The sequence below is a fragment of the Anolis sagrei genome, chromosome 6 (assembly GCF_037176765.1).
Source record: "Anolis sagrei isolate rAnoSag1 chromosome 6, rAnoSag1.mat, whole genome shotgun sequence".
NCBI classification, from domain to species: Eukaryota; Metazoa; Chordata; class Lepidosauria; order Squamata; family Dactyloidae; genus Anolis; species Anolis sagrei.
This window is the reverse complement of record NC_090026.1, coordinates 12,090,308-12,104,269: the sequence shown is the minus strand read 5'-3', so window position 1 is coordinate 12,104,269 and position 13,962 is coordinate 12,090,308. Positions and strand designations below refer to the sequence as shown.

At 39.7% G+C, this 13,962-nt stretch overlaps 1 protein-coding gene across 1 annotated transcript; it reads left to right on the top strand.

The window, feature by feature from the left end:
• The first annotated feature begins 2,923 nt into the window (after positions 1–2,923).
• On the top strand, positions 2,924–13,962 carry LOC137097234 (vomeronasal type-2 receptor 26-like). Its single transcript, XM_067469463.1, has 6 exons — positions 2,924–3,066; positions 3,989–4,166; positions 6,051–6,896; positions 10,015–10,242; positions 11,107–11,233; positions 13,061–13,962. Exons 1-6 carry the CDS (start codon positions 2,924–2,926, stop codon positions 13,960–13,962), a joined length of 2,424 nt encoding a protein of 807 aa, XP_067325564.1.

Genomic DNA, 13,962 nt, shown 5'->3' with positions numbered 1-13,962 from the left:
GGCCATCCTACGTAGAGTGCATTTCAGTAGTCTATGCAGGATGTAACCAGAGTGTGTGCTACCGTGGCCAAGTCAGATTGGGATGGATGATAGCTGGAATTTGTGTTAAGACCAGGACTATAGTTTGGATAGGGGGACAATATGCCAAGCCAAAGCATCTCTTGCTATCTGAGAAAATACAATATAGTTGATTCTCATGTTAGAGATTAAGACCTGCATTTCCTGATTTTCTTCTCTAGCTGGTGATCCTTCCTTGATTCTCCAGTGAGATGAACATTTGGTTAAACAACATGGCCACACAATTAGGTTTCCTCTCCTTGCTAGTTTGGGGGGGGAGGAGGCTATTTGCTGTCCCCCAGTGAAGGAGATCTGTTAAAACACAGTCATGCCTAAGACTACCTTTAATGCATGCAGCTCCTGCAACCCTCACATTGGTTCTGAGAGCTGGGACCTTCAACACCCATCAACAGTGCTCCTACTTCACCTGTGAAGTTGTAATTAGGGGAAGAAGGGAGAGGATAGCCTTGCTTGCCCTCCCTTTCTCCCATGTGACAGGATAAGAGAGCACCATGATGGGAAGTGGTGCCCATGTAAAGTGGGTGATGGTCAGCAATGCCCAGGAGGCCTTGTGGCAAGCAGCAGCACCCTTGCTGAGAGAACACTTGGAGACCATGGTGGAGTGCTTGGGGTCTTCATGGTGAGTGGCAATGCCCTTGCCAGGGGGAAAACTTATATTCTTCCTGGCAGGTGGCAGCACCTGTACCAGGGGAGCACTTGAGGCCTTCATGAAGGGCAATGGCACCCTCAATGTTGCAGTGTGGGAGGCCTTGTGGTGGACAGGATGAACAAACACATGGCCAGCCTACTGCAACAGCCATCTTAGGAGACTGCTGTGTGTACAGCAATGGGGGTGGGCTGCAACAATGGTGGCCATTTTTAAGACGTAGTATCTCTATAAGCATTGTAGGTGCCATGCACCAAGCATGAGGTCAATAGGGGTGGTGGTGGTGATGATGAAAATGATACTAACCATAACAATGTGTGAAAAAATGGGGGGTTGAATAATAATGGCAGAGCATTCTTGGAAATTTCATCTGTGTCTCCGGCCCATCGGTTGCCAGTAGCCAAGCAAGCCCTATCATCGCCAACTACATACAAAGGAATAACAATATAGCATTGGGACTTCAAAGCTACCTTTTGGAGGAAGTGTGGTGCAATAATCTAAGCAAGGGTCCAAGTCAGGGTGGGGACATGGCAGTCATCATTAAATAATTAAGAAAAGGGCATTTAGCTGGGACTGCTAAGCACACAATCTGGTTAAGTCTCATCATTTTATTTATTTATTTATTGTGTCAGGAGTGAACCAAACAGTTGTATTGCATTAAAAAAAGACACAAAGTTTACAAATGTAACAATTATATTAAATGTCCTTTGACCAGTATCTGGCCACTTGGAGTGCCTCTGGTGTGGCTATAAGAAGCACCTCCATTGTGCATGGAGCAAGACTCAGGTTGCATTGTAGTAGGTAGTCTGTGGTTTGCTCTTCTCCACACTCGCATGTCGTGGATTCCACTTTGTAGCCCCATTTCTTCTGATTGGCTCTGCATCTCTTGGTGCCAGAGTGCAGTCTGTTCAGCGCCTTCCAAGCTGCCCAGTTTTCTTTGTGCCCAGAAAGTCTCTCATTTGGTATCAGCCATTGATTGAGGTTCTGGGTTTTAGCCTGCCACTTTTGGACTCTCGCTTGCTGAGGTGTTCTAGCAAGTGTCTCTGTAGATCTTGGAAAACTATTTTTTGATTTAAGTCATTGGAGTGCTGGCTGATACACAAACTGGGAGTGAGCTGGAGATGTCACTGCCTTGGTATTTTCACTAATGGTTGCTACTTCCCGACGGATGTCAGGGGTGCAGACACCCCGTGATATTGCAGCCTGTCTCATTAAGAGCCACATCCACTGTTTTAATGTGATGATATGTGTTCAGCAGAGTAGCATACTTTGCAGCAGAGTAGCAAAGCGCAAGGGCAGATGTCTTCACTGTATCTGGTTGTGATCCCCAGGTTGTGCCATTCAGCTTTTGTATGATATTGTTTCCCCAGAAGCGACCAAAAGACTAATCATGAATGCAAAGAGACGACGTATCCATGATTTCAAGGCTGTGAATTGGTACATTACACATGTAATGGTTTTCTTTTCTTTTCCCAAAGAAGAATAAGAGAGTGGGGGTCCTAAAGAAAAGGGCCCAGCCAAGAAGACCCCAGGCAAACATTTGTCTCCCCCAGTGATCTTATCATCAGACAATGACAACCACTAGGGGGCGGAAGCATTAAGTGCTATCACAGCATGTGTGAGTGCTTTGTGAGGCAAAAGTGGGGGCCATGGCAGTGCTCCTGTTAAGTTTGTTATTATCTGAGAAGACACCTGTCGAGTTGTGATAAACATATTTTTGCAATGCCCCAGAGCATTCCCATTTAGTGATTATCCAATTTGCACTTTCTTCTTCTACGTTCCTGGAGACTCCAGGGAATACTAGTGAAGCAAAGGTTCAGCCTGTACTCTTTTATACTCAGGACTACATCTCCGTAAGTTCAGTGGGATTGATCTATAACTGAACCTGCATAGGAGTGCATTGCTCTAAATTATATGCATATTGCTAATGGTATTGGAATTGTAGGTGGAGGAAAAGATGGTTCCATTGCTTTGACTGTGTATATCTCACAGTGTACTGAACTGATTTTTAAAAAAACAAACCAACAGAATTTCAAATAGGTTGTAATACTACAGGAGATCTGGATAGCAATTTGGGAAGCAATGAATAGTTGTCAAAGTGGAATCTTTCTATGCAAAATCAAGCTATCCATCCAACTCGTTTTCATTCTGCTGGTGTTCAGTCTGTTTCAAGTGGCATGCACAGCTGGTTCATGTGACATGGGTCGATCTCTTCGTATTCATCACAAGTATCGCATGCCTGGAGACCTGCACATTGGTGCCATTATGTCTCAGATTTTTATGTCTTCGGAAGAAATATCCTTTAGACAAGATCCTGTTGGGGAGTCTCAAGGAGATACAGTGTATGAATTTGGTTTTTTCCCCCATATTATTTCATAAGAGAGGTTGGGATCTGTTAAGAATTCAGTTGTTGTAAGGTTGGAGCTGGTTTAAATTGAGGATAGCAAAAAGATTAGAAATTGTACCTAAATTGTAAAAAACATATTTGCTTATGGGACTTATTCTATGTAAAAATTTGCAAATATGGTCATTGTTTTGTACAAAAAAAATATATGCAGCATTTTCTGTACAGACAATCAAAATGTAGTTTCCTGCACAGAAAATGTGGCTGTCTGCACAAAAATGCCACGTGAGCATGATTTATAAAATTAGTAATAACCCCTGAAAGTCTTCCATAGTTATTCATAACTTTGTTGCTTCCTTTGACAAAGAAAATTAGTAATAAATATCATCCCATGTTTGCAACTTTCTATTGTTTTTATTGCTTTGGGGTCTCTTTTGGGAGAGATTAAGCAGGATAGAGTAATAATTATAATAAGAATAATTAGAACACACCTTCTTCACCAGTATTGGACTGTATATTTGTAGAAGGCTCAAGCCATGTTTCTGTATCTGTAGTCAGACATTCTTCAATATACAGTATTTTAGTGAAATGCAGATAGAAAATGTGTACTAATCTGTGAGTGATAATTATAATAAGAACAAGAATAATTAGAACACATGAATTCTAATGCACACCTTCTACATCAGTATTGGACTGTATATTTGTAGAAGGCTCAAGCCCATTTTTCTGTATCTGTAGTCAGACATTCTTTAGATAGAAAATGTGCATTAATCTGAAATCTAAGCCTGCTGTTACTGTTGTTTCAGAGTGTTTACTCACAACTACCAACACATCCTGGCATTGATTTTTGCCATTAAGGAGATCAATGAAAATCCCCTTATCTTACCCAACATCACATTGGGATTCTACATTTACAACAGTCATTTTGTTGCTGGCTTTACTTATCTTGCTTCACTGGAACTCCTTTCTACCTGGGGCAAATTTGTCCCTAACTACAAATGCGACAACCAAGACAACCCAGCAGCAGTCATTGGAGGACCTAATTCTAATGTCTGTCTTTTCATGGCAGACATCCTGTTAGCCTATAAATTTACACAGGTAAGCTTACCCACAAAACTAAGAGTTTGAAACAACAGGATGTCAATGAGAATTCAATATCTACAGACTCTGAATTTTCTTTTTGTTAATTTTCCCCTAAGCAATTTAAGAAAAATATTGCCTCAATGTGAGTTGAGACCTTCACTTGTCTTTCATTCTACCATTCTTTCTCTCCTTGGATAAAATAACGGTTAGCTATGGGTTTTCTGGTATGAACAAAACAAGTTGATTCTGAAGTTATTAAAGCAGGAACATGCAGTAGTAGCTAGTGGGTTACATATCAATGGGGCAGGTGATCTGGTGTAATTTTAATCTGAAAAATATGACAATGTTGATTAAAATCAATGTCCCATACACATGGAAGGCACCTGTCTTAATAGGAAGTTTCAGGTAAGGATATATATATATATATATATATATTCTCCAATTTTTGTCAGTTGTGTTATTTCTCTCTGCAAACCCCTTCCAAGTATGACTCCTTACATAATATACATGGACCTTTATAGAATCTTGTTGAATCTGAACAGTGAAGTCCCATTGTCTCACAATAGGAAGTTTCAGGTATGTATATGTGTGTGTGTATGTGTGTATATACACTCCAATTTTTGTCACTTGTGTTATTTCTCTCTGGTTTGGTCATCTGCAGACCAGAAATGGAAAAAGCATAGTGCTAGGAGGCCTAAAATATATTGATGTGTCCTTACAGTAGCCAATATGTTTGGGCAACAATAGCAAACTCATAACTCACCGTTCCACCATATTTTTCAACACATCACCATCTAGCTTCTATTTAATTGAAAATGATACAAGTTGAAATCAGTTTCTTTGTCACTTAGATTACATCTATGACCTGTACCATGTAAATTAGGGATGGGCAAGCTACAGCATCAGCATTTATAATTTTTGGACCTCATAGCTCAAGTTTCCACTGGATCCTATAAGTAATACAGGAAACCCCTTCCAAGTATGAGTCCTTACATAATATACATAGGCCTTTATAGAATCTTGTTGAATCTGAGCGGTGAAGTCCCATAAAGTCCCACTTCCCTTGGATAAAATCATTGGGTGATGAGTTTTATCAACCACCCCCCCCCCCCATATCTATCTTCTAATTTCTGGAAACGGTACTCATCAGAATGAAGTCTGTCATGGTGGAAAGCCTGTCAATGTTCATAAATTACATGTATGTGATATATCCTAAAAAGGATAATTTCCTCACATCCTAGAGAAATTCTGAAATTCCATTTCTGTGGTGTATCCTAAAAAGGATAATTTCCTCACTCGCTAGAGTTATTTACTCCCCTTGAAAGGATGATTCCTTAGCTTTTGGTTGTCATTTGAGGCTCAAGTTAGTCTTGTTACTTTTGACCAGATTTATCTGGTTCATTAGCTCTGACCATTCTTAGGAAGAGATAGCCTGGTCACAGAATTTGCCTCCAAGTTGGTTTACAGTGAAGGATTTCATATTGAGTTGACAATGAACATGGTCCAGGAGATTTAGATAATGTGAAGACTAACATTTTAATTGATATATGGAGATGAATGTTCAATCATTATTTCAAGGTATCAAGGCTTACAATGTTTAAACCAGTCCAATACCATACCAATACCAATAGCATTCCTTTCAAACCTTAGAGGTGCAAATGCTGAATTTTTTTAGAGAAATGTTAAAATATTTTTCTAAGACTATTCCTTTGCTATAACCCATTGTTTTTCCTCTAGTTTTCCTTGCTTTTGATTCCTTTTTTTTTTTGGGGGGGGGGGGGAGGGATTGTTATTTCAATACTATGTTGTGACTTAAATAGTAGTGTTATACCAGTAATGTTTAACGAGAAGATGCAATTTTCTAATATAATAATTCTTTCCTTATCTCTAATCCCGAAGATCACGTATGGCTCTGCTCCACTAATGGATAACAAAAAGGAAGCTGCTTTCTTTCACCACATGTTCCCAAATGAGAACCATCAATACACTGGGATTCTTGACTTAATGTTGCATTTCCAGTGGGTGTGGATTGGAGTGATTTATCTGGATAATGAAATAGGACAAAGATTTGTACATGAAGTAATTCCCATGTTCGTGAAAAAAGGTATCTGCTTTGACTTCATAAAAGCCGCAACCAACATTAACTTTTTCAGTGAAATGGAAGCAATGGCAAACAAGTTGATTGAAACATCATACCTCGTTGGGGAAAGTACTGCCAATATAGTGATCCTGAATGGAGAAGTTCACTCAATTCTAGCTTTGAGAATATGGTTAGAAATTCCATTTTTCAATGATTTACCAAGAATAAATAAAGTCTGGATTTTGACAGCTGAAATAGATTTTTCATCGCTCCCAATTCAAAGAGACAGGGACCTGAACTTCATCAATGGGGCCTTATCTGTTTCACGTCTCCCAAAAAAGGTTTCAGGATTCCATGAATTTCTGCAGAACAGAAAACTAGACACAGATGGAGAAGATGGCTTTATTGGGGACTTCTGGCAACAAGCATTTGTGTGTTCATTTCCTGGGCCCAATTTAGACGAGTCCCTTGGAAATATCTGCACGGAGGAGGACAAGCTGGAGACTCTTCCTATGTCTGTTTTTGAAATGAGCATGAGCAGCCTTAGCTACAGCATCTACAACGCTGTCTATGCTGTCGCACATGCTCTGCATGACATGGATTCATCCAAGTTCAAACACGGAACTACTGGGATCAGAGATCTTCAAAAAATGCAGTCATGGCAGGTAATGGTTGGAGCACAATATAACAGAAGTATCCAGCTTATTTGCATGTGCAGTCCCCAAATTTTCTGGCAAAGGTTGAAGTCTGGTGTCTAGGCACTAGGACTGACTCACCCTCCTTTTATGGTGACTTCATAGCTGCTTCTGTGCATATGAAAACTGCAATATATTTAATTCATTTTGTAACTTTGTATGATAAAATCATAAAATAATAGAGTTGGAAGAGACCACATGGGCCATCATGTCCAACCCCCTGCCATGCAGAAAAAGCGCAATCAAACTATCCCTGGCAGATTGCCATGCCGTTCTTTAAGACGCTCCTCATAGGGACACTATACTGCTTTTGATGCAGCTCAAAATCCCATTACTGTGTACAAACCCACACGATCTCTTCAATCATCTGGAGAGGCCCTGCTCACGCTCCCACCTCCTTCGCAGTCGCGATTGGTGGGGCTGAGGGAGAGGGCCTTCTCGGTGGTAGCCCCTCGACTCTGGAATTTACTCCCTAAGAACATCAGACATGCCCCAACGCTGGCAGCCTTTAGGGGGAGCCTGAAAACGTGGTTGTTCCAGTGTGCCTTCCCAGACTAAGGAAAACTCTTAGCAATATGTCCTCAAATGCACTTTAATATTGATTTAGGATTGTCTGTGCGCCCTCATCTTTCTCTGAAAACCCTATCCTAGTTTATCTCCTTGTTCATGTCCAGCATTTTAAATTTGAATTATTACATTTGGCCCGGCCATAGGTTTTTAAATGCTGTATGTTATTATTGTTATTGTTTATTGCTTATTGTGTATTTTTTTTGTTTTTGAGTTTTATTTTATTTTATTTTATTTTATTTGTTTGTCTTGATTATTTGTTATTGCCTTTGTTTATTGATGTGCTGTGGGCTTGGCCTCATGTAAGCCGCACCAAGTCCCTTGGGGAGATGGTAGCGGGGTACAAATAATGTATTATTATTATTATTATTATTATTATTATTATTATTGGCTTTTTTAGCTGCTGCATCACGCTGTACGCTCATGTTCAACTTGTTCACAAGGACTCCAAGATCTTTCTCACATGGACTGTTGTCAAGCCAAGCATCACCCATTCTGTATCTTTGCATTTCATTTTTTCTGCCTAAGTGTAATATCTTGTATTTGTCCTTGTTGAAATTCATTTTGTTAGTTTTGGTTCAGCTCCCTAATCTGTTAAGGTTATTTTGAATTCTGATCCTGTGCTCTGGAGTATTAGCTATCCCTCCTAATTTGGTGTCGCCCATCTTGTTTTTGAGAAACACATGCTGACTTTTAATCATCACAGCAGTCCTTTCTAAGTTATTATTGTACTTTGGTATTATACTTTGTGTAAATTTAGTCTATGCATACATAATTTCAGTAAAAGTATGTGATATGATATGATAACCTCCTTTTCGTTTTTATTTCATTTTATCTATTTTTACCGAGTTACTAGAGCAAGTGGACAATGCATCTGTCTGTCTTTGCATTCTGTACTGATAACAAACTGCCTCTGAACAAAACCTCTCAGGCTTGCCTTAATTTTGCCATAGGTAGTAGACACAACACACAGCAAAAAAAAAAGACATGATACCTTTTCTGAGTACTGGAGATCACACTGTAAATATTGCTTTGTATTCCCTATGACCCATGTTTCTTATTTCAGTGTATATGCCTATCACATGGCCTGTTAACTAATGGGGAACCCATGAGTTTCATAAGGTTTTTATTAGGCAAGGTACAAAGATTGAATGAAAAGTAATGCCTCCACCTTCGTTACTTGGGTTTGGATGGGAATATTTTAATAAATAAAGCACAGAAATAATCCTTAGAATGTGCTCTTGAATTACCACTATTCACTTTTCCACATAATCACCAGGCAATTGCATACATTTCTGCTAATGATGAACAAGTTATTTGAAGCCGTCACACAAGAAGACGACAGTCTGTTTCCGCAACTCAGAGTGCACAGATCTTCCGATAGCCTAGCAAAGCAATAATGTGACCCACACATTCTTGTGAAATGTCGATTATGCTTGAAATTTCTCTCTGAGTGATACAACGATCACCCTGAATCAATCTGTCAAACTTTTGCTTGTGAAACTCGGTGGTTGCTGTCACAGGACATCCACCTGGAGAGGACATCTTTAAACTTACTCGCCCAATGATGCACAGTACTCACATCAACACAATCACCATAAACAGCTTGCATTCTCTGATGAATCTCCTTTGTGGTGACACCTTCTGCTGTCAAGAATTCAATGACTGCACGTTGCTTAAGTCGCATTGACTGCACAGGGTTCCATACTTCTCACTTTAACAGCACAACCATTCAATGCTAAGGCTTCCTGCCAAAATGGAACTGTAGAGGAGAGTCTACTGAACAAGCCAGTACCTGGTGCCAGGCCTGTAGCCAGGATTTCGTTTCGGGGGGGGGGCTGAATTTTTTTTCAGGGGGGATTTCGGGGGGGCTGAGTCTGAGTGAAAGAGGGTCTAGCCTAGCAAACCTTTTGTATCATTACCCCAATACATGCATATGGGATATATTGAGTATGGTGATCAGATCATGATATGAATAAACATAACAGTTTAAATATTGCACCAATAAGGCCTTTTCGTGAACCACCATGAAAATTTGGGGGGGGGGGGGCTGAAGCCCCCCGAGCCCCCCCCCCCCCCCGGCTGCCTGCCTGGTGCATACCAGTACTGCTAATTGTTAAGGAGTTACAAAGGTGGAGGCATTACTTTTCATTCAACCCTCGTAGAGTCTGATATGGTTCTATCATTTCCTTCTTCTGAAGTATAGCCAGGTATAGCACCAGATATTCATTGGCATTTTTCCATCCAAGCACTATCCAGGACTGACCCTGCTGAGTATCCAAGATCAGGTGAGATCTCTTTCCTGATTAATGTCATTCATATTCCTGGAACATGTGTGCTCTGCTCTGTGTACAAGCTTTATATAAAATAGCTCATTAGTATCACCAAAAAAAACTTATTCCTTCTATAAGGATGCATAAGCTCTGTTAAGCATCGATGTCAAGTGTGAGCTATTACTATCTTGCTTGTTTATTTGGATTGTGAGCATCATTTGTAACTTCCTTTTCTCCTCTCTATTTAGCTTCATCACTTCCTAAGAAGTGTTATCTTTAACAACACAGTTGGAGAAAAGATTTCCTTTAATACAAATGGGGAATTAGCAGCTGGGTTTGATATCATCAATTGGGTCACGTTCCCCAATGAGACGTTTAATAGAGTGAAAGTGGGAAGGATAGATCCACAGTCTCTACCAACCATTGAGTTCACTGTTCACGAGGATGCCATTGTATGGCCCAGCTGGTTCAATCAGGTAGGATGTGAATACATTCCATCATGTGATTTCCACCCTCCCCAAAAGTATGTACAGTATCTCAGTGTCGGAGACCCATATCATGAGCACATCACCTTGACAGGAAAACTATCAGGCAACATGCAAACAAGAGAGTATTCTTCATGAGCTGCAAATACTGCTTTCATTCTTTCTCCTCCACTGAAAAGGTCCTCTCTCCTGTTTCCATCAAGCATTTTTGTGAAGGAGGTGGGACCAAAACTAGTGACTTTTTTTTTGCAAGTATCAGGATCCAGTCAATTTGTCCAATAATCTAGATGTATACTGTGTAGACCTCTCTATATCACAACCAACACTTTGAATTTGAGAAGTTACTCTTTGTCCCAGTTGAAATTTCGGAACACACCTTAAAGGCAGTTCTTCATGGAGTGTGATATAATCATCCAAATGAGATGTCACCAAGATGTCACCAAGACATGTGTAACTGACTGTAGATGGATCAGGTTTCTTCAGCATTGGGTGGAGTTGACCTCATAGCCTTTAAGTGTACCAAAGTACACCTGGAAACCGCAGAAGCTGAGGTAATTTTGAGACTAGTAACCATATGTCTTGCCCTGCAATATTCAAGGCCGAAGCCACACAAGTTGTGTATCTGTGAACCTCCAGTGTAACCTCAACTACCACTGAGTGTATCCTGAATGTTTAACTGCCTTTCAACTAACGATTTATCTTGCCAGACTGATCTTCACTTTCTTTGCCCTCATCCCTATATTGCAGATGCTAGACAAAAGTTTAGACACAAAAAGATTCCATGGAATTATATTGGGAGTGGGGGACAGAGTTGAGGGTCATCATCATGAAATATTTCCCTTTATTTGTTGATAGGCACAACCTCTTTCTCTGTGCAATGACCATTGTTATCCAGGTTACAGTAAAAGAAAGAAGGAAGGGGAGCCATTTTGCTGCTATGATTGTATTCCATGTCCAGAAGGGAAGATTTCCACCCAGAAGGGTAAGAGTGGTCCTCCCTCCCTCCCTCCCTATCTTCTTATTTCACACGGAATGTGTTTTCTATAACCTTCCTTCACACTCTTCATGCCATTGTTGTTATTTTAGTCTATGGGATTAATGTGGGCTTTTTTATTTTCAATTTACATATTCATAAAAGCAATGAAACAAATCCATATACATATATATCTGCATGAACCAATATTTTTTTCTAATTTCTATATTTGTATTTGGTTATACTCCCCCTCCTCCCACCCCTCCTAATTTGGTGACTGGAGACATTAATATATTCCTTCCTATTACATTATTTTTCTATCCTTCCTTCTGGCCTAATATTTATCATTTATAAATTTGCTACACAGATTCTAAAAGGTTAAATTATGAAGCCTTCTATAAAAACTTTCCCTTCTTCCTTTTTTTTTCAAAGTTTAGAAATGCTTCCCAATCCTTGATCAATGTTATGTGTTATTTCTTTGTTCATCGTTGCTGATTTTCCTATTTATGCTGTGTTTGAAGACGTTAAATCTAGTCTATTGTTGGGAGGTCTCCCTTCTTCCGAAACTGTGTATATAATATTCTTGTTGCTATTATCATGTAGGGCAATATTTTGTAGTTTAATTATTTTGTTTGTTTGTTTGTTTGACATTCCCAATAAAAATTATTCAGGCTCCAACTGTATCTTTGATTGATTTTTTTTTTTTTTGCAATTTTTTTTGTATCTTACCCCTGTTATACAAGACCATCATGTGTGGAAAAATGTTCCTTCCTGTTATTTACATTTCCAGCACTTGTTGTTTCTTCCCTAATACATTTTAGCTAATTTTACTGGGAACAGCTACCACCCATTCATCATTTTAATAAACATGTTCTCTAAGGTCATAGCACTGAATTTTCTTGAAGGCAATAATCCACATTTTCCCCATTTATCAAGTGCTATGTTGTGTCCGACATTTTGTGCCCATTTAATCATACAATCCTTTATCAGTTCTGTTTCCATTTCCATTTTCAGTAATACTTTATATATTTTTCCAATAAGGTCTTCTTCATTACTACACAGTTCCATTTCAAATTCTGATTGGTCTCTTTCAAATCCCATATTTTTACTGTCTAGTGTAAATCTTTCTTTCAGTTGCCTATATCTGTACACTATAGGTTATTTTAGTTTTCAGTGAGAATAATGTGGAGGAATGGACAATACCTAGCCTCTTTTCCTAGAACAGCACACTCGTTGTGGTAGTAGTTCAACGTGGAGCTGTTGTTTCACTCCAACCCAGCCCAGAAACAACTTAGAGTTTAGGGTTCATGGGAATTTATGGGTTGAATTAGTAGAAGTAGAAATGCCATAATTTGAATGAGAAGTACCTCATCCTGGCCTGAAGCAGTGGGTGAGATTGATTACTGCCTTGAATTTCTCCTAGTCTCTTTCTAGTCAATATTCCTTCCAACGGACATAGGATGTGGAAATGTTGACTACAAAGGCTTTACTACAGTCTTTCAAAATGATGTTTTGCCTATATCAATTGATTTAAGTGAGGTTGCCATATATATGTCAATGTTTACTTTTCCCCAGATTATGGGTTGAATGAGTAGAAGTAGAAATGGAATAATTTGAATGAGAAGTACCTCATCCTGGCCTGAAGCAGTGGGTGAGATTGATTACTGCCTTGAATTTCTCCTAGTCTCTTTCTAGTCAATATTACTTCCAACTGAACTAGGATGTGGAAATGTTGACTACAAAGGCTTTACTACAGTCTTTCAAAATGATGTTTTGACTATATCAATTGATTTAAGTGAGGTCGCCATATATATGTCAATGTTTACTTTTCCCCAGATGTGGGTGACTGCTTTCAGTGTCCAAAAGATCATTATCCAAACAAGAACAGGGATTTCTGCGTCCCCAAATTGTTAACTTTCCTCACATTTGAAGAAGCTCTGGGAACAAGTTTGGCCATCTCTGCTCTTCTCCTGTTTTGTGTGACTGCTGGAGTGCTTGGGATCTTCATCAAACACCGGGACACTCCCATTGTCAAAGCCAATAATCGGACCCTCACCTACACCCTCCTCCTCTCCCTCCTCTTCTCCTTCCTTTGTGCTCTGCTGTTCATTGGACAACCACAGAAGGTGACCTGTCTCTTTCGTCAGACAGCTTTTGGCATCATTTTCTCTGTGGCTGTTTCTTCTGTGTTGGCAAAAACCATCACCGTGATTCTTGCTTTCCAAGCCACCAAACCTGAATCCAAGTTGAGGAAATGGTTGGGGAAAAGAATGGCCACCTCCATTGTTCTTTCCAGCCTGCTCATTCAAGCCACAATTTGTACAGTGTGGCTGTCTACTTTCCCCCCATTTCCTGATCTTGATGTGAACTCAATGGCTGAAGAAGTCATTCTGGAATGTAACGAAGGGTCAATCACCATGTTTTATTGCCTCCTGAGTTTTATGGGTTTCCTGTCTATTTGCAGTTTCACTGCAGCTTTCTTTGCCAGGAAGTTGCCTGACAGTTTCAATGAAGCCAAGTTTATTTCCTTCAGCATGTTGGTCTTCTGCAGTGTGTGGATTTCTTTTGTTCCAACATACTTGAGCACCAAGGGGAAATACATGGTGGCAGTGGAGATCTTCTCAATCTTAGCTTCCAGTGCTGGATTGCTAGGTTGTATATTTGTCCCCAAATGCTATATCATTCTTCTGAGGCCTGATTTGAATACAAGGGAGCAAGTAATGAAAAGAAAGCATTAA

Bases quoted from the DNA above. Each gene is read 5' to 3' on its own strand.
- LOC137097234 (XM_067469463.1), top strand. From the start codon at position 2,924: ATGGGTCGATCTCTTCGTATTCATCACAAGTATCGCATGCCTGGAGAC. The intron at 4,167-6,050 runs GTAAGCTTACCC...CTAATCCCGAAG, and splicing joins TAGCCTATAAATTTACACAG to ATCACGTATGGCTCTGCTCC. The intron at 10,243-11,106 runs GTAGGATGTGAA...ATTTGTTGATAG, and splicing joins GGCCCAGCTGGTTCAATCAG to GCACAACCTCTTTCTCTGTG.